The sequence below is a fragment of the Dermacentor andersoni genome, chromosome 1 (genome assembly GCF_023375885.2).
Source record: "Dermacentor andersoni chromosome 1, qqDerAnde1_hic_scaffold, whole genome shotgun sequence".
NCBI lineage: Eukaryota > Metazoa > Arthropoda > Arachnida > Ixodida > Ixodidae > Dermacentor > Dermacentor andersoni.
Window position 1 is genome coordinate 112,273,800 of NC_092814.1, and position 26,579 is coordinate 112,300,378.

The window sequence follows — 26,579 nt, forward strand, 5'->3', positions numbered from 1 at the left end:
GCCCTTAAGCACTCAAATCGCCAAAGGCACGTCGAAAAAAGCACTGAAGGCCTGCCAATACACTTATTAGGCACATGGTACTCATACTGGAACAGGCGATGGCGGGTGCATGCGTGTATAGATAGGGAATACAGTGGAACCCCAGTTATACATACCCCGGTTTTGCAACGACCCGGGTTTTACAACGGATAAGCGGAGTCCCGGCGAAGTCCCCATAGAAGCAATGCATTAAAAATGCCAGTTATCCGACGCAATTTTACGCCTGACCCGCATTATACGACAACCCTCGCAAAGCGAAGCGCGGAACGGAATGGCAGACGAAGAAAAAATGCCGCGGGTCTCTCTTCTCACTCTGCCTCGCATTTCTCTCCTTCCAGTTTCCCAGCAGCAGATCGCCGACAAAGTAGCGTGGAGAGGCCTAGCATTATCACACGTGTTCCTTGTCGTAATCCCAGAGACCAGTGTTCAGCAGAGGTTTTGAGTTGTGTGGAGCAACACGACGCACAATGTCCCGAAAGCGGACAGTTCTGTCGCTCAGCGATAAGCTGAGTATTATCGAGGAAGCAGAAAAGTAGCATGGAGCCACGAAAGCCAGCATCACCCGGGACCTTAAGATACCCAAATCTCCTGGCAAACAAAGCGGCGATATTTCAGAATGCCAACAAGTTCAGGCTTAAGCAGAAAGCGGCAAAAAAAGGACAGCATGAGAAGTTAGAAAAAATTATCGTCAAGTGGCTGCATCAAGCACGGAGCTCTGCGATCAACGTTGATGGCGCCATTCTAAAAGAAAAGGCGGACCTTGTGGCATTGCATCTGGGCATCGACAACTTTCAGGCATCGAACGGGTGGCTGGATCGCTTTAAAAACGAAACAGGATTGTGTACAGCCAATCCTGCGGAGAAAGTACTTCCGTGGACGTTTCGACAATGAACGAGTGGATGGAGTCGCTGCCAGAGATGATTGCTGCATACAAGCCCTGCGACGTTTTCAACACTGATGAGAGCGGTATTTTTTACCACATGCAGCCCGAGCAAACACTTGCGTTTAAGGGTGACAGCTGTCATAGTGGCAAGCGTAGTAAAGAGCGTGTGACGGCACTATTCTGTGCTAACGAGGACGGTTCTGAGAGGCTGCCTGTGCTCGTTGGAAAGTTTACAAAGCCACGGCGCTTTAAGAACTTGAAGACGCTGCCGTGCAGCTACAACTTCAACAAAAAGGCGTGGATGGCGTCTTCGCTCTTCAGCAATTTTTTGCAGCAGCTGGATAACAAAGTGGGTGCTAAGACGAGGAAAATATTGCTTTTCATGGACAACGCAACATGCCACCCACCCGATACGGCCAGCCTGAGGAACATAAAGGTTGTTGTTTTTTTTCTGCCCAACTGCACAAGCTGGCTGCAGCCGCTGGATGCCGGCATCATTAAGTGCGTCAAGCAAGGGTGCCAGAAGTGGGTAGTGCAGAATCGGCTGGCAACTATGGAGCGCAGCGAGTCAGAAAACAAAAGATCACTGTGCTCGACGCCATGCATTTTATTGCCAGTTCGTGGAACGCAGTGTCACAAAGCACAATCGCTAACTAATTCAAGCACTGTGGCTTTAAGCGAGAGACTGCCTCATCTGCTGGGGACGCAACAACCTCGATGCCGCTCGAGGCTGATGCAGGCTTCGCCAACGACGATTTCGAGGGTTTAAACCTCACCACAACTTTCGCCGAGTACGTGGAGGCCGACGACAATGTTGCGATCTGCCAAAGATTGAAGATTAAAATGCAGAAAACAAAGATAACGATCAACAGCCTCACAAGGGAACAAGAATTCAGGATCACCAGTCAGCCTCTAGAGTCTGTGAAGGAATAAGTTTATGTAGGTCAATTACTCACAAGGGACCCTGATCATGAGAAAGAAATTTAGAGGAGAATAAAAATGGGTTAGAGTGCATACGGGAGACATTGTCAGATCCTGACTGGAAGCTTACCACTATCACTGAAACTAAAGGCGTACAATTAGTGCATCCTACCGGTGCTAACATATGGGGCAGAAACTTGGAGACTGACAAAGAAGCTTGAGGACAAGTTAAGGACCGTGGAAAGAGCGATGGAACGAAGAATGTTAGGGGTAACTTAAAGAGATGGGAAGAGAGCAGCGTGAATCAAAGAGCAAACGGGGATAGCCAATATTCTAATTGACATCAAGAGAAAGAAATGGAGCTGGGAAGGTCAGGTCATGTAATGGGTAGGTTAGATAACCGATGGACCATTAGGGTTATATAATGGGTGCCAAGAGAAGGGAAGCGCAGTCGAGGACGACAGAAGACTCGGTGGGGTGATGAAACTAAGAAATTTGCAGGTGCTAGTTGGAATCGGTAGGCACAGGACAGGCGTAGTTGGAGATCGCATGGAGAGGCATTCGTCCCGCAGTGGTCATAAAATAGGCTGATGATGATAATGATGACTGTCCCCTGACAATCCCACGCTTATTAAGCTTCAACGCACTACTTTATGTATATTTCACTGCGAAACACAGCTGTGATGAGGCGAAGCTGCCTTTCGGGAACAGGCATTATGCAATGCACCATGTTTTCTAAGCTTCGAAGCCACTCGCGAGGATTGCAGAGGTGGAGTCGATGCTATTGCTGATAGCGGTGAATTCTTTGAATGAAAAACACAGCACCGAAAGGGAAGAACCTTAATAGCGAACGTCGAAGCAGCTAGACCTCGCGTTGCCAAGGTGGTGGCTACGGCTGCCATCGGATCTGCGTGCGAGAGCACAGCTTCGAGGTGGCGAGATAATCAAAACGGCGGTGTTTGCTTTAATGCCGTTTCAGACCTGCGTTCGCGGCAAAGAGTTCAGAAAGTCGGACAGTGAAGAGTTCATGTGTCCAAAATTTAGGATGTTCTTGTACATTGACTCTATGGGGTATGTGGTGGTGCTGCAAGGCCATCCATATTGTCAGGCATGTCACAAAAATTGGACCTCCGGAAAATCGATCGTTGACTTCCAGCCGTTGACAGGACGTCAAAGACATTCCGTTACGATTCCTCTCTTTGACTTGAGCCAGCATTAGGGCGAGTAAATTTTGTTCTCTTTCAATTAAATGACAGCTAATTTTCCCTGATAGAGGCACGAATTCCCTGAGTATTTCCAGACTATTCAAAATCTCAGAATTCCCGGTTTTCACAGTTGGTAGACACCCTGCATACAGGTCTCTAATTATCAAAAAATTACTACTGAAGGAAATTCAAGACCTTTTCAAGGTTTCTGCAAGAATATCATACACAAACCAATTTTATAGTTGAAACTTCTAAGACCTGCTTAGGTAGTACGTTTAATGCATGTGTGCAAAGTTATCTTACAAACAGGCCCCCAATAAGTTGAGTAATCTTTTCTTCCTAGTTGATGCCAAGAAGACTAGAGTCCCCAGTTTTGCATTTCAGTTTTTCTCTGTATTTTGGATGCAAAGAATTATGTGATGGCATTGTGTTACCTATCCTGTTTCGGCATAGTAAGAGCTTGTTAATTCACAACTCGTCAATTCAAACTTTCGGATAATTCGAAGTAGCCGCCACGGTCCGTCCAACAATGTATTAAGAGCAATATGTAATGCATCCTGCTAATTCACACTGAAATCCGCACCAACACCAATTATTCAAACTCTGCGCCATTCGTGGATGGGGAGAGTGCTAGTGCGCAGGAGCATGTTGACGATGATCGTCGCCACAGAGCTTTACTCTTTCCATCTGCGACCGTCTGCAGCAGGTCAGTTTACTCCCTCTTTCAAGACCTTCAAGATAAAAACGGGGACGTGGGGCTGCGGTGACGTGGAGTTTTTTTTAAATTTATTTATTGTGATAGCAATTATACGGACACTTCAAGCGCATTTCTGCCGTCGACGTCACCGTAAGGTTCCGTAAAAAGTCCAAGGGCGATAACACCGTCGCCGTATGCCCTACACTGAATGTGCGAAAGTAGCCGACGATCGCAGCTTTATCTCGCCCCCGTGAAAGGGATGAATGCGAAGAGGAAGCGCGCCGTCTTCACTCGCACGTGAAGCTCCTAACATTGCGAGGTGCTGCGGTGGTCTCTCTGGCTGCAACTGCACATGTGGCGGCTGCGCGTGAGCGTATCTTGAGAGCGATCTTCGCCGGGGACAGAGTCTATGGTAGGATACAACTTAAAAAAAAACAGCAGCTGGCAACCAAGGCACACATACCGCGCGAGGTTCTTACTTCACCAGCCACTAACAGAAGCAGACAAAATCGTCATCATGCAACCATTTCAAAATGGCGTCGTACTTGATACCTCCGGAACGTTTGCTGTTCTTGAAGTCTTTTCATTAGCGGAAGCGATGAGGTGTGCAATAGACATGGACGAAGTGTATGGAGTCTGAGCATTTCACTCTTCAAAAGTCTGCGGTACACTTCATTTCACTTCTGACCCCATTCTACTCATGAAACTTCACTGGCAACTGAAGTGATACTTGGCAATAGATAGATGCAGGAAAGCAAGCATTTTATTTCACTTGAATAAACAATTGGGCTTTCACCGTTCCACTATAACAGACGAGCAAAAACGTATGAAATTGCAAGCTTATCATTTTATTTTTGTAGTTACCACCCTATTTAGGCAACAGGAAAAGTTTGAAGTAAGAACTATTTGCAGCCTCGCAGAGGAACAGTGGCGGGCAGTTATGAGGGCGTGGGCGACGCTTCACTCCGACTATAGTTGCATCGGCGGCTCGTAGCTTTGTGCATGCTGTGCGCTCACTTTGCGTTAAAGCGACAGACAGCACGAATGTCACTTCGCTCGCTGCTGTTGCCACATTTGCTCATTCCAGCGTTTTGACAGCGAGTGTCCGTAGTAATTGGGTGTGACGTGTTCATGTTTGCTGTGCACGCTGGCACCATGCTTAGTATTTCATTTATCAAGCGAATGTTTACAAGGTGATGCGGCTGATAAAAGTACTATCCTTACTTCACACGGCTGTCTGCTAATTTGCTATCGCAATCGATGCTTCGCCTTTCAGGCGAAACTGCGTTGTTTTTTTCTTTACTTTTTTCGTGTTACATCTTGGAGGCTATGCTCTTTATCTACGAGGTGTTCTGCCAAGAAGCAGCACCAGGTAATGTCAATAACCCGGTGGCCATGACGTTTATCGGCACTTGCAGTACCGAAACACACAACCTTTGAGATTTCTGGCTATTACTTAAAGCAAAGCATCACTGGGATGCGTGTTTGGATGCGACCTATATGCATATAGTGAAATTCAGCAGGATGTAGCCGGTACATCTGCGAAAGTACAATGAAGACCAACATCGCAGCATGTTGTGATTCGTTTCGAGAGTGCATTTTAGAACGGAGCTCTTGTTCCTGCAGCGCGCGTCGGCGCGCGGCGTGTGCGGTCAGTCATGCTACGGCATTTGTACTGTGCCAGCCAAAATGCCGTCCCCTCTAGAGTGCAACGCGCACGCCGTCGACTGCTCTCGTCGGAGAATGCGCAGAACTATCCCCAAACCGTACACCGCTTTGAACGGCTGCCTACGACCGTCGGCGAAGCGATGTGGGAACCTTTTTATTTTATTTTTTGCACCATGCATTGTGGGTCGGCGCAGTCAACGTGACAAACGCGCAGATGGAGCAAGAGCCATCTCGACGTCGGGCATGTTGGGCTGGCCGCGTTGGCCAGTGCTTCGAACTATAGACATTCTCGCCAACGTGACATAGAGTCTACACACGCACGCTCACGCTATGTTGGACTATATACAAGCCTTAACGGAGCAATTTTTTCTCAGACTTTCATTAGTTCGAATTTTCTATAATTCGAATTCTCGTAGCAATTCTCGTGGGATTCAAATTAACGAGCTTTTACTGTATAGGCATCATCTGAAACAGTCAAATCAAAAATTCATAATTCATTGTTTTTTCTTTCTTATAATGTCCCCAATGCAGCATTTGGGCTGTACTGAAGTCTCCGTGCTTCTGGTTTTCCTGGCTTTCTATGTATGCACAGAACTCAAGCCTTGCAGATGTGGCAAGTCATGAGGTCCTTTGCTAGAGAGATAAAGAAAATGCCGCCAGCATTGTCAACTGCACTGCAGGTACCTTCTGCACTATCTATAAGAGTGTTCAGATTTTTCTAGGCATGCAAAGATTCATACAGAAGAACTTCTTGAAAAATTTCTGGCCATAATTGATGCTAGGCAGCATTTTACCCCCTTACACAGCTCAGAGTACAGGGACCTTACTTCACATAGTCACAGAAAGAAGGACCTACACTGTTGAACCACTAGGAAAAAGGAGGAGAGGTTTGTTCTTCCACTTCAAAAATAGCAAGAACAGCAAGTGGTCGAGGCCTCATATTTCAGCAGGGTTCATGTTAGTGTATATGACAAAAATTAAAGGGTTTTTAAGGACTTTCAAGGTCCTGTGTGTGAATTTTCAAGGACCACACACAGGGCCATAATTATACATGTGTGCACCCTTCTTTTAAAGGAGGCTGCACGCATGTATAATTATGGAATACGTACTGTGTCCCGTAACAATTGCCCCTTCCCACGCTTGTTAATGTTCACCGCAATACTTCACGTACGCTTCACCGCATAACATCGCTGTGCTGAGGCGCAGCTGCCTTTCGGAAACCAGCATTATGCAACGCGCCATGCTTTCTAAGCTTCGAAGCCATACGCGAAGATTACAGAGGCGGAGTTGGTGCAATTACTGACAGCGGTGAATTCTTTCAATGAAAAACACGGCACCGAACGGCAAGAACCTTAATAGCGAACGTCGAAGTAGCGAAGCCTAGTGTTGCTGCGGTGGTAGCTACGGCTGCCAGCGGATCGCGGTGCGAGAGCGCTGGTTCGAGGCGGAGAGATAATCAAAACAGCGGTGTTGGCTTTGATTAATGGAATTCGGGACTGCGGCAGTGGCAAAAAGTCAGGAAAATCGGACAGTGAAGGGTTCTTGCGTCTGAAATTAGACATTCTTATACATTGACTCTATGGGGCGCGTGGTGGAGCCGCAAAGCCGTCCGCGCTATCAGGCATTCCACAAAAATTGGCCGTCCAGAAAATCGGTTGTTCACTGTACACAGGCAACTCCTCCAGCCAATGACATGGCGTCAAAGACAATTCGTTACGAGTCCTCTCTTTAACTAGAGCCAGCAGTAGGGTGACTTTCTTTCCCTTTCAATAAATTAACAGCCAGTTTTTCCTGATTGAAGCACAAATTCCCACAGTTTTCCCAGACAATTCAAAATCCCTGAGAATTCCCATATATTTTTAACAAGATCACAGCGGGAATTCAGGAGGGTTGAAATTTTCTCGAATACAATCACTGGAAGTTTATTAAAAATAAAAATTTAGGAAATTCAAGAATTTTCAAGGATCTGCGAGAATTCCAGGACTTTCAAGGCCTTGAAAACGATCTTTTCAAATTCAAGGGTTTTCAAGGGTGTCAAGGACCCGCATGAACCCTGTTCAGATACTGATGGAGCGTGTAAACAAAAACTGCATTTCAATTATGTAATGCGCAAGACAAAATATTTAAGCACAAACCTGTCACCGGGCTGCACAGCATCAACAAGATCATTGTGAGCATAAATGAGTGCTGTGTGTGGTGTCTGTCCGGCAGGCATATCCTCTGTAAAATAAAGCAAAATGTAAGTAATAGGCAAAACACCACTGAACATTTTAAAACAACAGTAATATCTCCGAATTGTGCTAAACATTACTCGGTCCAGAACTGTGTCAACAATAAATAAATAAATACACATTATTTTGTTGTTCCCCTAGAGTAGATATTTTTATGTGTTCTCTTGTTATACAAAAGCTTTAATACATTCACATACCTGCTAACCTGTGAACATTCAAATTCATGGAAATCCTCCAGATACAACAGGGGGGAGAAGACAGACCCTCCACCCAGTCATATCTGCAGGGACAGCAGAATGCTTTTTAACGAAACATTTGCCCTAAGCAGATACATATTTTCGTGTTGTATACATATGCACTCTATTATCGATAATTCATGTTCAGATGCGTACACAAGCAGCCGCAAGCTTTGAACAGCAGATATTGACAGGATAGTATTTTAGATCGAGCGACTTTTTCAGTGACATTGCTTGCCGATATGTCTTGCTTCAGGAACTTGTCTTAATAAATTGTTTGAAGCAAGTACTGCTTTGGCACATGGAATTTGTGGCTGCCACAAGAGGGCGGTACTGATAGCATCACTTCTTTTTTGTGCAGACATTTTGCAATCTTGTGTCGCCCCATCTTTCAACACCTTGAAAACTTTTTCACAAGCAGAATTTTTTTTTTTTAAACTTCATGCTAAATCAGTAAAATCATACGAGAAGTTTACGAAAACAGGTATGCATTCAGGACAAAAAGAAAAAAAAAACTGGTACCAAGATCCTATCGCCTGCAGTAGCAAAATATGGCAGGTTCCTAGAAGGCACCAAATAGAAGTTATGCTTATGTGCTAAACATTATGCTTATGTGCAAGTAATATACCTGCCAACCTGGGGACCTTGAATTTCGGGAGATTCACCGAGGAGGGGAGACTACGAAAAAAAAATATATATTTTTTTTCTGGGACACAAGAACATCAGAAATAGCCCTGAATAGCTGCCAGTACAGTTATTAGACATCTCGGTGCTTATAGTGTGACTGGAAACGACACACATGCAAATGTAAAATTTAGGAACGCATACTAGGCCCTGTTACGGTCTTATGTGAGGGGTGCACAAGGTGGCCGAAAGAAGTGCTCAAATCATCACAACGTCAGAAACAGCTCTTAATGGCTGCTAGTACAGTTATTAGAAATCTACATGCGCAAACTGTGGCCGGAGACAGCACGTGTATAGTTAAGGAAGAGATAGAATGTCCTGTAACATAGAATGTAACATAGATAACATAGATAGAATGTCCTGTACTCATAAAATGCTTCCCCAAATGACACAGGTGTAAAATGACGAAGCTGATTTATGAGAACCGGTCATTATGCAATACACATTAGACCTTTGCCTCATGCGCACTCCACAACACATGTCTCAGTCTGACGCAGATTGAGTTAAGCCTACACTGTCTCCACACAAATAGCTTGGATTTCTCTGACTTTGGCTAACTACCTAGCACATAATGGTGGTTATGCTGTATGACGCGGGAGTTTCTCCCTCTCTCTCTCTCTCTCTTTTTTTTTTTGCGGTGGGCCTGGGTAAGTCTCCAGGAGATTTATGGCTGTGCCCGTACAATTGGGAGCACTAGTCAGAATTCGCGAGCCTCCCCGGCAAATTGCAAAGGCTAGCAGGCACTTTTTTTTACGGCCACAGCTAGGCACTTGCGAAGCACACATCAAACAGCTTGCCTGGGGAGAATTACACTTAAAGATTGTGCGACCACGTATGTTTTCAATGACATATGACGACTGCAGCAGGTTACCATCAGGACATACACTCCAAATAAACACCATGTCTCTCTTTTACTATTCCTATTAAATATGTCTATCTATGCAGTTTCCTATGAAACAGCAGTTAAGTTTAGTAGCCTTTTTTTCTTTGCCGTTGTGTTTGCAGTTTGCTTCAAGATGAAACACGATGGGCTCACCTGTTATCTCTGGGGGCACTGAACTAATTTTTATGCATACTCACCCTTTAACATCACCTTCTCTATACAATAAAAACTGACTTTTTCTTTTAAATACCCGCAGCAGATATGTACAATTGTGCCTCTTCATCACAATGAGCAATTAGATAATTAATAAAATCTGAATTTCTTTTTGATTTAAGCTACGCGTTCACTAAATACAAAAAGCAGTTATTATTCAGGCATGTGTATTTATTAACTAGTAAATTTGAAACTAGCAATGCCTTTAAGACGTTTATGCCCCATATGTGTGCTGAAATGGGCTGGAATTCTCGACAATGAAAGGTCGCTGTACTACAATCCCGCATCAACGAAATTTGTCGGAACGTAACCCCGCATATTACCAACTCGCGCAAGGCTAGCAGGCCTCTAAATGTGCTGAAATGTGATTGCTTTGCACTGAAAGTGCGTAAAATACCACCACATTACACTTGCATGGGCGCCGGCATTTTTATTTACAAAAGCAACCAAGCACCGGAAGTGATTGTGCCGGAAACACGTTATGGCCATCATCTTGTTTGTTTATCACCCATTGAAGCGGCAACATGTTGCTACCGACATGTGATGACGGTTTTTGCACACCTAGTGCAGTGCATAATGCGCACTTCACTGAGAAAAATGCAGCAAAGATACCGAAATCCACATCCCACCAACGTGGAATTGTTTATGGCGCTTTATATGGAGGTCACAGCATGTAGTGCCACGCATCGGGCCATGACTGCGCAATCGTCCAGGAATATGCATTCCTTGCTTCAAGAACGCTGGTTATGGCGGCACCCAACAGGCATAGCGTGCAGATTCAAAGCTGGACATAGATTTGCACAAAGGGGCCGTAATCTCAATCAACAGCCTTTGGGTATACGAGATACGATCACTTTTGTGCTCGGCACCGGATGTGTTGGTGCTTACGGGCGACAGTGTGCGCTGGAGAAATGCTGCTGCATGCGTGGAGCACTGTTGCTCGGGGTCCGATGCAGAGTTGCCCAAAATTTAGCAAAAGTGATCGTATCTCAGAGAGCAATTGACCGAGAATATTGCTCTATGGCAGTGCTGCCACTGCTGATCGACGCATGCGGTACACTTTGTACTGTCAGCAATGCGGCTCCATATCCTCGAGCAAGCTTGCCAAAGTCGGTTAACGGAATGTTGACAGTAAAGTTTCTTTCTACAATGCATTACCCATCTGCGCTGTCTCATTTCACAACTAAATTCTCGCAAAAGTGAATTTTTTTGCATTGCCCACCAATTTGATTATTGCAAGGTTCAACTTATTACAGGATGATACTGAAATCTAAATTTATTTGCATTCTGTACTAAAATATTATACAAGTTGGCAAGCAATATTTCACATTGCAACACAGATGAGAATAATGAATAAGGGCTCTATGCACAACATACTGCTTGCCTTCAAAACATGTCACATCAACAAAAATGCAATTATAGAAAGGAAAGCTATAAAAATTGGCACTTACCATTTTCTTGTACAGTATGCATGAAGATTAGTAACAGAAAGCTAAGTTAAAATAAATGCCTTCTTTTGGAAGTTTGTGCAAGAAAATTACCTACGTAATGTTACAGAGGGGACTTATAATAATTATTAAGTGATTTTCATGCTTTAACAGTTGGGACAACAATAAACCTGAGAAATACAGCACTAACCTGGTGCTTCCTGTAGTTTAACCATCTGCTTGTCGGAGAACTGAGAACGGTTATGAATCAGAGTGCAGCTGTACTTGGCTGAGCAATGGCGACAGGTCACAGGCTCGGCAATGCGGCCTCGGTCGATTTCCACAGCCTCAACAAATGCACAAGCCGTGCAACGAAAAAAAGCTTCACGCATTTCAGGGATTAGATTGGAAGTGCGGATGATCATGCCACTGATAGTAACCAGTTGGTCAATATCTGAAAGACAAGGTCAAATCTAATGATCTGAAACTAATAATAACAATAACTGTAATAAAAAGAAGAATACAGCCGACATCCACTAATTTGACTCCAATTAATTCGATATTTCGGTAAATTCAATCCAGAACGAGGGCTCCGCCAACACCCATGCATTTCTATGAGCCCAAACTTCCATTATTTCGACAGTGAAATTGGCCTTTGCCAGATAATTTGAACTTGAACAGTCAGCACACATGTGCCTGACACCTATTGTGACCTCGATATCGACCTACTTTAGTGCCAGCGGCTGCCTCAGTGGAGTTTAGGGGACAGTGAACGCAGTGACCTTATGTAAAAAGAAATCTCCCATCAAAAACGCCTATTTTCGGCCTGCCCTAGGATTTTCCAACAATAACCATAGCTCACAATGTCTGATTATGGTATTTAACCAATAATAATGCGTGCCTCTTTTTTTTTCAGGAAAACTAGGCCGGAAATTGCCTGCGCAGAGCAACCACACAAGAAAACAAAACTGCCTTCACATGCTTTACCATATAACCCAAATGCATTGCGGCGAAGTTGATTACAAAAAAATAGCTGTGGAGCAAAGCTGACTTTAGGAAACCAGCTATTATTATGCAACACATATTGCCCATCATTCTTGCTAAACGATTGGGTGTGCATTCAATCAGTACTTTCTTTAGGAGCCTTAATGTGATTTCTGCATTTTCCACTTTGGGCACAAAGAAAGTGGGAGCGCATTTGATTCAAGGGAAAAGACTGCCAAATGAATCAGTGGCAAGTTTTGGAGTTTTTTTTCTGCATGTTGATTAATTCAACCTTCTGGATAATTCCTTGAGTCTCATGAACGTCGAATTAACGGAAATCGACTGTAATAATAATACCAATAATAAAGTGAACTCATCAAACACATAGTTGCACTGAATGACAATAGAGTTGTAATATGTATCTCACAAAATTACAATGGTAATGATGCACAGCACATAACAAGCAGAATAATTCAACAGACAAATTTTGAAGATTAATGAAAAGCGTACTTATCAGAAGTTATCTAATGCCACAGCGGTTTCTGCTATAATACTTAAAAAGGTAAGAGCTTAAGAAGTACAGATGAACTTCGTTATAACGAAGTCGCATCCGACATAAATATACCTTTGTTAAAACCAACATTCTTTATAAGTATATATTCATTACATGCTAATTTGCAAGATAATTTTTTATTTGCTTTGTTACTTCTAATAATTTGTTATATTTGTGTTTGTTATACTAAGGTTCGACTATCTTCCCTTTTTATAGGTTTGTGTCTGCTTACAAAACTGGTTAAAACTTTCAGATTATTGAATTGAATTCTGGGGTTTAAAGTCCCAAAACCATGATTTGATTATGAGGCACGCCGTAGTGGTGGACTCCGGATTAATTTTGACCACCAGGGGATCTTTAACGTGCCCCCAATGCACTGGACATGCATTTATACATTTCACCCCCATTGAAATGCAGCCGTCGTGGCCTTAGATTATTCAGTACTACTGTATATTCTTAAGGGCCTAACTGATGTAGAGGCAGCAGTCCTGAGTTAGAGCCTAAATATTGCAGAAAAAAATATGTGCATAGGCCATACCTCCTTTCACTCATGCGCACAACTCAACAGGTATGCAGTACCTATGCAGTACTCGGATACATATTGGTTTACTCTTTGGTTCTAAACATAGTTGATTATCTCAGGAAGCTTGTTGACTTCACCAGTGGCGTCATAAAATTGGTTCACCGGCACCCCATCGCATTTTCCGACCACAATGTCTTTAATAGATAGCTGTAAACTGCTGTGTGCACACATAGTGCACATGAAACTTTCAGTGTTTAGCGCATACATTGTATGTGGGTGTTTGGCTGCAACATTCCATTCACATTTCACATAAAGACTTACCGCACAACCTCATGGCAGTGTCACCATTGAGCCTGCATATGAGGAAGACTTCACCTTTTAACAGCACTATGTCCGCTTGGAACATGGAGACCTACTGCACAGTGTATCAGTCTCCTCCTCAGTTGCTTCTGCAGTCATTAACTAAGCACTGGTAAAATTCCTATCCGAGCAAACCGCAGCATGTCGTGTAGCGCTGTGTGTCTGCATTTGGGCAACGTATGCATGCTGCATAGGATGTAGTCCACAGGCTTTGCAGTTTGTGTGCATTGCACACAGTATGTGCGCATTGTTTGCGCAGCTACCTTTCGGTAATCTTGCGCCAGCTGAAACATGTGGGCGCTACTGACTGCAATGCTCCGTTCATATTTTGCGTGAAAGCTCTTGCAGTTTACTCATAAGGCAACCTTACATGTCGCGCATTAAAGTATTATAGTCTGAGTCCAAGGTTACCTTCATGTTACCAGCTCACTTGCGGTGAACCACATCCTAGCTCCATGGCCACACGTCAGCGACGATGAATGACGTCGCAAAAAAGAGGAAAAATAAAACCTTCCCAAAGCTGTCGCACACGAAAGCAGGCATGTCAGTTGATTAAAGCAGTTAAAATTTATTTACCTTTACTCAGTGCATGGGCCGCACCTAAGAAATTCTATTTTTATGATTTTATGATTTATGATTTTACAATTTTTATGAAAAAAGATAAGTCGCCCTTGCATGAGAATATACGATAATTAGAGAGGGGGAGATGCCCCATTACACTGCTTGTGCCTTGAGCTGATTATTTTGCACCTTGTGGTTCTGTTAGAAGTGTGGCAAGGACATAGCACTGTTGGAGTCCTCATGTCTCATCAAACCGCCAGCAGGTTTGGATAGAGGGAGGAATCCTTTTCTTGGGCAGTGCACGGGAATCATAAGGGCTATCAGCGCCACCGATCGTGTCACATGACATCCCTATGCCCACGCCTCTTTGGTCATCAGCAAGCGGCGAGTGCAGAAGGCTTCGCCGCTACTTGTTTTTCTGCACATGGTTAGTCAACCACACTTTTCCTGCGGCAGTTGCCACGGACATCCGTACTACAGCTGGCAAGTCTGAAGCCCCCTCTTTACCCAGCGTACCTTCATTGGGACTCTCAGTGATGTAAACTATAGCTAGCTGGCCTGCTTGAAATGTTAGTTGCAATCGTAATAAACGTTTTCCAAGTTAATGCATGGTTGTCGTCCAATGTTTCCTTCAGCTTGTGTGGAATCACAGTTGATGGAGAGGCATGTCCTAAGCGTGGTACACGGTGTGCCAAGGCGTAGTGCTGTTGGCATCCCCACTTATCCTCTACAGCAATTACAAAGGTTCACTAAAATTCAGTAAAAAAATTAGCATAAAAGCTACTTGTGTCACATGAAACCTACAACTGTCAAGTGTCACATGCAAGGCACACATGCTTACTTGAATCTGAAGAAGCAAACTCCACATACGAATGGCAAACTGACCTTCTGGGTTGAGTGCTCTCATGCTCTGAGTCTTCTCAGAGTTGAATGGCCGAACTTGAATCTGATGTGGCAATTGGGCATCAGGGTACTTTTCAAAAAACACTTCATTGGCAGCCATATCAAACGTAGGAATCACTTCCTGGGGATAGCACTTGAGCTGTCTGTACAAATCAGCATCGAAGTTGGCCACATGCTGACAGTTTACATTTAGAAATGGCTCCTCCAGCATGTATAACTGTTGGAAAGGAGGAAAGAGAAGAAAAAAATTTACAGAACTCATGATGACTGTCGATGGTAATGTGATTAGCATTCGAGCAGTGTGATACACCATCTTCTGAAGTCATGTTTATTAAACATGTGTAGTGGTTGTTCTGAGACTTTCGTTTGTTTGGCTATATGCGACATACACCGATAGCTTCCCACTTTGCTGTGGCTCTCGCTTGCCAAGGTTGCCTATGAGTATGGCAGAATTACGACGACTGTATGACGCCAATGCAATGACGACAGTGGAATTACATCAATACAGTGAAATCTCGTTAAACCGTAGTTGGCCGGAGCTCGGAAAAAGTATGTACTAAACGGTAGTACTGTTTAACCAAAATAGCATCAGATCACCCACTTACCTGTCGAAAACGGAACACGGAACTCAGAGAGAGCACGATAAAAGAGGAAAAAAACATGCAGTATTAAACACGCGACAAAAGTGTTATTTTCATTTGATGCCGCGGCGGCCTAGCACTATGACAGCGGCCTCAAACTTACTGAAGCTGCGTGCCAGCTTTTCAGCCAGCCCTCTTTTCTCAGCAAACACTCGCATGGCAGATTCCTCGTTGGCATTATGTATTCTCCGTGCATGCGCGCGGTATTGCTGAAGAAGTCCCAGGGCGCCTTTTTCATTGCCGAGTGCTGTTCTCATAGCAACGATGGCATTCATGAGGCTGACGTAACGTGCAGCTTCTGCCACTGTCGGGCCTGAATTTCCCGTGCTCACGCCTTCCGTGTGGTCCTCATCACAGTCTCTAGTCGACACTCCAGCAACAGCAGAGGCAACGATGGCGAAATGTCGAAGTTCGTAGCCGACATCTCTTCGCGGTCGCAGCAGCACCGCCGAGCAAGTTCTTCGCATTCTAAATGCCACACAACGTAGTCAACAGCAGATCCCTGTCACGTGTCAGCACCGACTTCTTCGTGTGGCGTTCTATAGCACGGACGATGTCCAATTTTTCTTCTATGCTGAGCACCCGGCATCTTTTTTATCTGAGCTTCGGCATGACACGAGTCCTCGCTTGCACGATGCCACAACGCTCTTTCATAGAAGAACGCTCTCTGGCACGGCGCCGAAATGATGATGTGGCTTCACGCGCAAATGCACAGGGTGCTTGGAGGCCGTTGTTCTGATCTCTGAGGCTTGTTCTGCCGCCCGATGGAGACGACGCACCACCGTGTTTGCGCGACGAAAAGTGGAAACGCTACGTTTTAGCCGATGCGTATACAATAAGCTGGTATGGTTTATGTGGATACGAAACACATTATGTTCGATGGCCGCTGAGTTGGGGATTTGACTTTACTACTTTTAAAACGAAACTACTGTTTAAGCGGGTACAGTTTAACGAGGTTTTACTGTAGAACGACAAAGGCGACATGACGAAGATGGCATGAGGACTTTGAGATGTCAATTTATAAATGAAAACGATGGTATAATGCCAAGAGCGTGACGACGATATGAGGGCAGTGAGGTGATGACGAGTATATGACAACGATGGTTCGATAACGGTATGACAATAACCGGATGACGAAGCTAGTACGATGATGGCAGAACCACAACAACATGACAACAATGGTATGACAATGGATGCATGATAGCGTCTCTCTGATGAGAACGTAATGACGACGGCATGGCAACAGCAGCATAAGCACAATTGAGTCATGAGAGCAGGATTACGATAGAATGATGAACAAGGAATGACGGTGATGGATTGATGAAGATGGTATGACATTACTGAAGTGATCACGATAGCAAAAGAACAGCATGACGACAATGGTATAACGACTGTTTGATGGCAATGGCTTACAACGATGAGAGTCGGATGTCAAAGTTAGGGTGACGATGGTATCCCAATAAATGTATGACTGTAGCATGACGATGGCATGACAATGGCATGAGGACAATAGGATATAGGCGAGCGTATGATGACAATGGCATGACGACTGTATCACGAAGCCTGCGTGACGATGATGCCATGACAACGAAAGTGTGACTACAATGGTCTGACAATGGATGCATGATAGCGACTCTATGATGATGACGGCATGAGAACGTTGGCTAATCAAGATTTAATGATGACAGTATGATTACAATAGAATGACGATGAAAGATCGATGTCAATGGAACGGCAAAGGCAGTATGACAACAATCAAATGATGTTACTGGTGTTCAAACGACAGTGTCACAATGATGTCATGCCGAAGACTAACGACAAAGATGCGACGACGACGGCATGACAAAAGTTGGATGAAGAAGTTCGGATTATGACAATGAAATGACCATCACGGCATCACGATGGCAGTGTGGCAATGAATGCACAACTGTACGATGACAGTGACATGACAATGACGGCATGATGAGATCACGAGATTGCGCATACACCTAGTCTCCCAAGCTATTACACAACTTAAGCCATTGGGTTGAAGTATGTGTAACGATGACAACATAACGAGTCAAACCACGAAGCTGGAATGACAATGACTGAATGACCATGATGGTGTCACGACGGTGGTGTGACAACGAATGCGTGACAGCGAAAGCACGACGCAAATCGGATGACAAAGATGCAATAATAACGATGGCATCACAATAATGAGTACATACCCAGTGGCTCAAGCTATTATAGTATAACTTGGGCTACTGGCTCAGGTTAGAAGGCGTGACAATAACAGCATAACGAGAGTCGGATCACTTAACTGAAATTACGATGAAACAACCCCAACGACATCAAGACCACGAGCATAGCCACTAATGGGCAAACTATTAGATAACTTGGGCCACCAGAGTGGAGTACAAGGCATGAGGATGACAGCATGACAAGAGTTTGATCACAAAGCTGGAATGACCACAGCTGAACGACCACGACGGCATCAAAAACAGTGGTGTGGCAATTAATGCATGACTGTAGGTCAGCAATGGCATGACGAGAGTCGGGTGACAACGATGCAACAACCACGATGGCATCACAACCATAAGCACACACCTAGTGGCACAAGCCATTGTACAATTTGGGCCATTGCGTCAGGTAAGAGGGTGTGACAATGATGGAATCACCACAATGGCATCATGACCACGACACATACAGTATTTACTCTAATGCGAAAATTTTGTGCCCATTAGAATCAAGTACGAGCCTAATTCTGCGTTACCATATTGCCATCAGCATTTCAAGACAGCCACCTCGTACGTGCTTTGAACCTAGCTGCCGTAGCTTCCTCCATGTGCTGTAGTAGGTGTGCTTAGGTTAGTCCACCCTATAGAGTGAGGAACTCTACAAGTCCACCGTCTGTCTTCCCCATTTTCTGTGTCTGCTCTATCAGCACGGAAGTGCCGATTGCAAGGACACCAGCTTTATCATGATGCCACATTTAAAACGAAAGTGATCACACGTGCTGAGAGGGACGAAATTCAGGCAGCATCATGGATGTTCAAAGTTCCTGAAACTTGCATGCGGGACTGGTGCAAACAGAAGGAGAGGTGTTCTACTCCGATGGCTACTGCGTATGGCACGGCCACTTGGGCCCTATAAATCTGCAATGCGGACAGAGTCTACGCGTCTAGGCTGTGTGTCCTCATCACTTAGTTCGCGTTGAAGCGAGAGGCAGAACGAAGTTCAATTTACTCACTCCTGCTAGAGCACTTCCTCACTCCACCCTTTTGATAGCGAGTCTCCACGGTCGTTGAGTGAGACATGTTCATGCTTGCTTGTGCGCGGGTGACACCATGGTTGTTAATTTAGTTAGTAAGCGAATGTTTACAAGTTTGTATGGATGATAAAACTACTATCCTTACTTCGGATAGCTGTCTACTAATTTGCTACAGTCGAACCCGACTATATCGAACCCATTTACATCGAATTATTCTATATATCGAAAAATTTCTGGACAAGGTATAGTTACAATGAGTATATATAGCAAAAATTCCGCTTACATCGAACAAATATACCAGTGACTCCCGATATATCGAACGTCAAGCGGCGGAAAAATGCCCCCAGAAGTTGGCTTTCCTTCGCGGTGGCGGGGAAACCCGGCGGCGCGGCTCCGTCCAACCGCTCTCCCTACCGTGACCGCACTACGTTGAGCGAGCCGTCGACACCTCCCTGCAAAAAATGATCCTGGCCCACCCGCAGCGCTTGCTCAGACAGCCAATCAGAGGCTCTTGTGCCCTCGTCGTGCAAGATGGCGGAAGTGCGAGTTGTCTCACTGCTTTTCTGGTTCATTGTGCGTGCGTCTTGTGGGCCTTCTTCCGCATTGTTGCCGTGATGAAGCGGCAGAATTCGCCTTTCATCGTGAAGCTCGAAATCATAAATCGGGTCGAATGCGGTGTTAAGTCGAATGTACCTGCAGCGTGCAAGATTCCAAGGAGCACTCTCAGCACGATCTTGAAGAATAAGGGGGAGATTAGGGCTAAAGCGGCCAAACTCGCGACCTGGTGCCCGTGGCGCCCGACGCGTACCCATGGCCGTGTACGAGTGATTCACCCGAAATTGCTTCAGCCGTGCCAGCTTCCGCGTGCTCAGTGATGACTGTAAATTCTGATGAATGCAACGAAGCCATTGCCGGTGTTGGCGAAATTTGGAGCGAGCTGTCAGAATTTCCGGAAGCTGTTGGAGAATCAGCGGTGGACGAGTTCATGAGTGCAAATGATGGTGTCGCGACCACGGCAGAGCCCGAAAACAGACTACATTGCCGACATTGTACCGAGCACAAGTGAAATTGGGCACAATGAGGAAAGCAATGACGGTCCTTTGCCCACATCCTCCATAGTGATTGGTGCGCTTGCACTAGTCCGGTGCTTCTGCGCGAATGCAGAAGGTGGCAGCCTCAGCTGCTCCGACTCCTTAAACAATGTGGAGAAGTGCGTGCGTCAAGGGCAGCAAAATCTCTCAAGCAGAAGAAAATGCAGGACTATTTCATGCGAAATTAAGCTAATTCCATCAATAAAGTGATTTTATAAATGGTATGTGCTTTTACGACATCCAGTTATTTAGCAGGCTTATATCGAATTATGCTCTATATCGAACTGATAGGCGTTTTTCTGCGAGTTCGATATAGCCGGGTTCGACTGTATCACAATTGGTGCTTCGCCTCAGCAACTTCTTATTCATCGCAACTTTAGTGCATTGAGAGTAAACCTTTGTTCTTCCAAATGAGAAGAAAAGTTGTATTTCTGTATGAAAAAATGAGGTGCAGGGTGCATGTTACAATCGATGGCGCATTAGAATAGAGTAAATATGGCAAGCAAATGGGTGCTTTCGTGGACACAAATTTCTCAGTCATAATGGCAATCGAGTGTACTGCGCAAAACAAGGAACAAAATAAAAAGCACAAGAATGTAATGAGGTAACAAGGTCACAGCGTTGTGTCCTCATTACATTATAAGTTTTCTTGTCCCTTGTTTTTTTGAGTGTGCTGACCACAATTATGAATGAACTGTTCCAACTCGCCCAAATCAACGCTCTTAACTCTTTCTTACCGCGCCATAGAGCATCGATCACTATGGATCGATGGTTCTGAATGCCCCGCCAAAATAAAACTCCGCGCTTACGGACGTGTGGCGCCATCTGGCCAGTAATAGAAGAACTAAGGCGCACTTTCTATATGTTTTTTTTTTTTTTTGCGTTTTAGCGCGAAGGCTCCTGCGAGAAAAAAAAAGCAGCGGAGAAGGTAGTGCGGAGTTTTCGCAACATGCCGCCGAAAACGCGTCGCGCGCCGCTGAAAAAGAAGTCTTCTCAAAGTGATTCCGCTGCTTCTGATACTAATACTATCAATATGAGCAGTAGTGAGGAGTCCGTAGAGGACATTGGATCATCGGATTTCGACTCCGACAGTGATGATTCGTCTACGCAGCCGGGACCTTCAACTAGCGTGGCAAGGTAAGCATAGTTTCGGATGTCAGTGTTGTTGTTATACGATGCGCGTGCTTTGTAAATGACCACACCTGTTTACGTTTTTCTTTTAGGGTGTCAACTACATACGAGGCGATATTTTGCCAAACACGCCGTGCTGAGTCAGGTTTTCACCGAATCGTGCACCTGGCGTACACCTGGACGTGACGCACCGGAGTGAGAAGCGGAGATTTCTCGGTGCACTGGACATGTTCCTGATGTTTCTTACCGCTGACATGATTTCCACTTTCTGTGCTCACACGAACAAGTATGCATGGATGAAAATTTTTGAGAAACCCAGCTATGCTCAGCCAGATGGCTCCTGGCTAGAGGTCACGCCCCCTGAGATGTTGCGCTTCATTGCGCTGTTGAGTTACATGGGCATCGTGCAACTTCCTAGACTCCACTTGTATTGGAACACCGGAACAATCTACAGCGGTCTACTCCCAGGGAAGATCATGAGCAGGAAGCGTTTCTTCTCCCTGCTTGCTTTTTTGCATGTCTCGGACCCTGAGGATGACAGTGCTGCTTTAGCTGACAAACTGCGGAAGGTACTCCCACTACTTCGAGAGATCAACGAGGCGTCGGCACGATTTTTTCAGCCACGGGAAGCCATTTCAGTCGATGAAAGGATGGTGAAATCTAAAGCACGCTCGGGGATCAGGCAATATATTCGGGACAAGGTGACGAAGTGGGGCTACAAATTGTGGGTTTTAGCTGAGTCAGAAACTGGATACACCTTACAGTTCTTCGTTTACACGGGCAAGCGGGAGACACCGGGACCGCATGGATTGGCTTTTGATGTAGTGGGTAAACTTTGTGATAAATATTTAGGACAGGGATACAAAATTTACATAGACAATTTTTATACTTGGAAGCACCTTTTCGAACACCTCCTTCAGTGCAAAACGCTGGCATGTGGAACAACGAGAAAAGATTGTCGAGGCTTCCCTGGCGATCTGAAAGATTCAAAATGGGAAAAGAAAGCTGAACGAGGAGACATTCGTTGGATCAGGGAAGGAAACGTCTTGTTTCTTTAGTGGAAGGACCGTAAGGCTGCAAGTCTTATGAGCACCATTCATACAGCCAATGAACATGTGCCTGCAAAGAGACGTACAAAAGTGGGCAACAAGTGGAGCGAGAGGACCATAAGAAAGCCCTTGTTGGTACATCAGTACAATGCAGGTATGCTGAGCGTTGACAAATCTGACCAGATCATTGGAACGTACAACGTGCTTCGTAAATGTGTGCGCTGGTGGAAAACACTCTTTTTCCACTGCATAGATATTGCTAGTGTAAATAGTTTTATTCTATTTCAAGAGCATCGAAAAGGGCACCCCGATATTGCTGAGCTACGTTTGAGTGCCCGCTTTGACCAGCTTTCTTTCCGAGAGATGCTCATCAAGCAAATTTTGAATCTTGATGATGATCAACCGGCCAGCATCTCTTATCTGCCATCCGACTGGGTTCGCCACAAGCCTGAGAAGGTTGACAACCGAAGGAACTGTAAGCAGTGCTATGAGAAAACCAAGAAAGAAGTGAAGACAAATGTATTTTGCAGCACCTGTGAAGCGCACCTTTGTTTTACGACTACGCGTAACTGTTTTGCCGATTGGCACATGCGTCATGAGCGCCGAGTTCAAAGGTCGCTTGAAAATATAATTTTTTACCTAGAGCGCTCAGATTTTCAGGAAGTGTACCTGAGTTCACGGACAATCATTTGTATATCCCAGTTTTTTTTTTCTTCTATGTGTGGTGAAGTGTAGTGTCAATTTTGTGTCTTCGCATGTATGTTTTCCTTACTTTTCTTCAGCTTTCAGAGATAAAATATAAAAAAATGTCGCAGTGATTACTTTGTTATTACATTGGAAAGGCAAAACAATCAGCTACATTTTCATATATAACAATCCATTGTACAACAAAATTTTCCCAAGAAAAAAAATAATATGTAGACACAGCAAAAACGGCCGTTTTCTGCGGCAAGGAAAGAGTTAAAATAAATAGCTATGCTAGCATCAATGATGAGGTGAAAAACTGCAGGACCGACACCATAGAAGCTGTAACTGAAGTCCTTAAAGCGCTCTTGCAGGCTGATAATTACGGTCAGGACAATGCCCAGGAGCCACAAGAACCGGTGCTGTTAATACATGATGCAACTGATAATGCCCTGGTGCATTTTTTTTTAACATAAGTGCACCGAAGAATATTTGAGCAGCTAGCTGAAAACTTGGTTTTTGTGGCATGCCACGTATTTGCAATGCACTGACAACCAACAATTACTCCATAGCTTTAGATAAGAGTGCATCATGCACTCTTACCTAAATGATACTTTGTATCATATAAAATGAGGTTTAATTGCAAATGGGATAACCAGTCCAGCAGCAGCCTCACAGCAGCAAGCAGCGCGAGCTCACTCGCAATCACAGCATGGGTTGTTGTCATCGTCAGACATGTTACGATGACAGAAGTGCACAACGTGACCAGCAATTCGACAGGCGAAGCGAATAGTCCTGTTGTCTGCGTGCGCCACGTGTCGACTTGAAGAAGAAGCTGGGGTGACTACCGTGGAACGGGAGTAAGGGAAACTCGTGTTGGTGGAGAGACGGAATAGGACGGTCGGGTGGCCTTGCGATCGAGACAGTGTAGTTGAGCGGTGCAGGTGTAATTCGGGCGGGGTAGTCCGCATAAGAGACCAGTGCCGTCGGAGATGTGTATAAAGCCAGGTAGTTAGCATAGGAGAGCGGCGCTGTCACAGAAGCTAGAGGGCGAATGGGAGCAAGTGCTTCAGATATCTGGGCACGGATGGCTTGTTGCACAGCCGGAGTCAATGGTAGGGCAGGCTCCTGGCTATGAGGAAGCAGCGATAGCTGCTTCCTCATAGCCAGGAGCCTGCCCTACCATTGACTGCCAAGCTGGTAAGGCACTTCCTCTCGAATGAAATCTTTCAGCTGAAGTATGAGAGCAGAAGTATCGGCATTATCGCGAGTACTCTATCGGTCAGTGGTGACTGCAATGGCTGAGACGAAGTCAGCCTGCGGGACATTTTGGTGGGTGATTTTACACTGGCGGCGCAATTTGTCGAGACGCTGACAGAGGTTGAAGCGAACGGCCACATTGGTTAGACTCTTGGCAAGCAGCATTTTGAAATGCGTCGTCCTCAATTACCATATTTACTCGCATAATGAACGCACTCTCGTAATGAACGCAGCTCCCACTGTTCCAATCAAGAGTGTTTTTTTTTTTTTCTTTTTCTCGCATAATGATCGCACCCTGAACTTGCTGCCGTGAAGTAGGAGATACACGGTATGATTCGGCATCTGATATGGCGTCCGGCGGGTGCGACTGTGTCCGACGCCATGCGACATGCCCAATCGTATCGTGTCTCTTACTTTTATTTTATATGGACACTCCAGGCACATTTTCTGGCAGCAGCGGCGGCGCCACGCACCGCATCGTGTAGGTGTGAGTGAAAGCGTGCGAGGAAAGCGAACGCTCGCACCTCAATCTGGCGCGGCATCTTTCGTCATGCAAAGGCCCTGGGGGGAAGGGGAGGGAGAGAAGGGAGGGAATGCAGCAGCGTTGTACTCTGGCAACTGCGTATTGCACAACTGCACCCAAGGGAGTTAAGCGCGAAGGAAACACACCGTCTCCTGTCGCAGACATGGCACCAGGGGGAGGGGAGGGAGGGGGGAGGCAGCGGTTTACTCCGGCAGCAACTGAACATTGCGTGGCGGCAGCGCGCCCCATCTTTAAAGCGATATGCGTCGGGGCTGAGTCGATAGCGGCTCATACCTTTGTGCGTGCTGCATTCTCGCTGCTCAGTTGCGTCGAAGTAAATGTTTGCAAGTTCATACGGCCGATAAAACTACTATCCTTGCTTCGCGTAGCTGCCTACACAGTTGCTATTGCAATCCATGGTTCGCATTTCAGGCAAAATTGACTTTTTCGTGAGGTGGCCATGGAAACAAAAAATCGCTAAAAATTTTACCCCGCATAATGAACGCACCCCCCAACTTTGCATGCATTTTCCGGAAAAAAAAAAAAAAAGTTTGTACATTATGCGAGTAAATACAGTACCTTCAGAATAGGTTTGATCTTCTTATCCTCCTTCATTAACATGGCTGCAGAGATCCAAGATCTCCTCAATATAGCTTGGAAAAGTCTCGCCCGGCTGCTGTGCTTGCTGACATAGACGCTATTCGGCACGAAGCCTGCAGACAGTGGGGTGGCCAAACACTTGTTTGAAATGTGTCCTGAATGCAGACGAACTCGAGATGTCAGGTTCGTGATTCTTGAACCACAGGTTCGCAACATCAGCAAGGTAAAATATGATGTTAAGTTTTGTCTGGTCATCTCACTTATCCTGAGTGCTTACATGTTCGAAGGAGGACAGCCTGTCTTCAACATCATGTTCACTGCACCTGCTGAAGATGGCCAGGTCACGCTGACGGAGAACGCCAGCACAAGTGATAGGGGCGGCCACAGGTTAAGTCAGTACAATGGTCGCATCAATCATGGTGTAGGTGGGCTACGCACAAGTGCGGAGCTCCAGGGTGACTTGAGGGATTCCAGCAACCTCCACCAAATGTAATGAGGTTTAATTGCAAAAGGAGTAATCAGTCCAGCAGCAGCCTAGCAGGAGCAAACAGCACGAGCACTCTCGCAACAACAACATGGGTCGCCGTGTTCAAGCTACCACCGAAAAGATGAGGTGCGTCTGCTTTATTACAATTCTATCAACTCAATAAATTCAGCAAATTCAATAAGTCTATTTTTACATGTGCCTTTACTTTTTACTGCTGTTTATTATTTTCTGTCGTGGATATTTGAGTGCACCAGGAACAGTAGATTTCGAGCTTTGTGGCTCACTTCTTTTAAGACAAACTTCTGATAAGACAGAGGGATTCTCATTGCCCTGTCGACTTTGTCTCATTGGGAGGCTACTGCATTTCAGTTTACAGTAGAACCCCGCCGTTACGTTCCTCACTGCTGCGTTTTCCCGGCTGCTACGTCGCTTTCATCCGGTCCCGGCATAGCTTCCATAGGATCCAATGTATAAGGAACCCCGCTGTCACGTAGTAGCTGTGAAAACGTTCCCGCATGATGCGTCGCAACCCGAACCCGCCTGGGCTAAAGTAGGCAACGTGCTCCAACCGCCATTTTGGCTTTTGACGAGTTTTGACCAGGCTTGGCCGGGCTTGGCTATGGAACTGGCTGCAAAAAGCCGCACGCCAGTTCGAGAGGCCGCCACTAGGTGGCCATTCGTGAAAAATGCTCTCATTATCATCACTGCGATTACGGTCACCGCATGGTTTGTTGGACGCATAGAGTTTCTCACTATAACACCTAGAGGGTAATCTGGCGCCACCACCTATGGGAATTTCTTAAGGGGAGACACCCCACTTAAATTTTTATTTTTTATTTGTGGCCACAATTTGATAAAACTTCCATCACCTATGTATTTTGACATGCTG

At 45.3% G+C, this 26,579-nt stretch overlaps 1 protein-coding gene and 1 pseudogene across 3 annotated transcripts in view; one reads left to right on the forward strand and one right to left on the reverse strand.

Moving 5' to 3' along the window:
• The window catches only part of dpa (disc proliferation abnormal), a 153,170-nt gene that overhangs the window by 77,935 nt on the left and 48,656 nt on the right, over positions 1-26,579 (reverse strand). For all 3 annotated transcript variants that reach the window (XM_050193597.3, XM_055061905.2, XM_050193599.3), the window contains 3 exons: positions 14,954-15,188; positions 11,299-11,541; positions 7,549-7,633 (listed from right to left, as the gene is read on the reverse strand). In XM_050193597.3, the coding sequence (XP_050049554.2) occupies positions 7,549-7,633; positions 11,299-11,541; positions 14,954-15,188 (563 nt within the window). The remainder of the gene's footprint in view (positions 1-7,548; positions 7,634-11,298; positions 11,542-14,953; positions 15,189-26,579) is intronic.
• Positions 20,646-25,696, forward strand: LOC140215440 (piggyBac transposable element-derived protein 4-like; annotated as a pseudogene).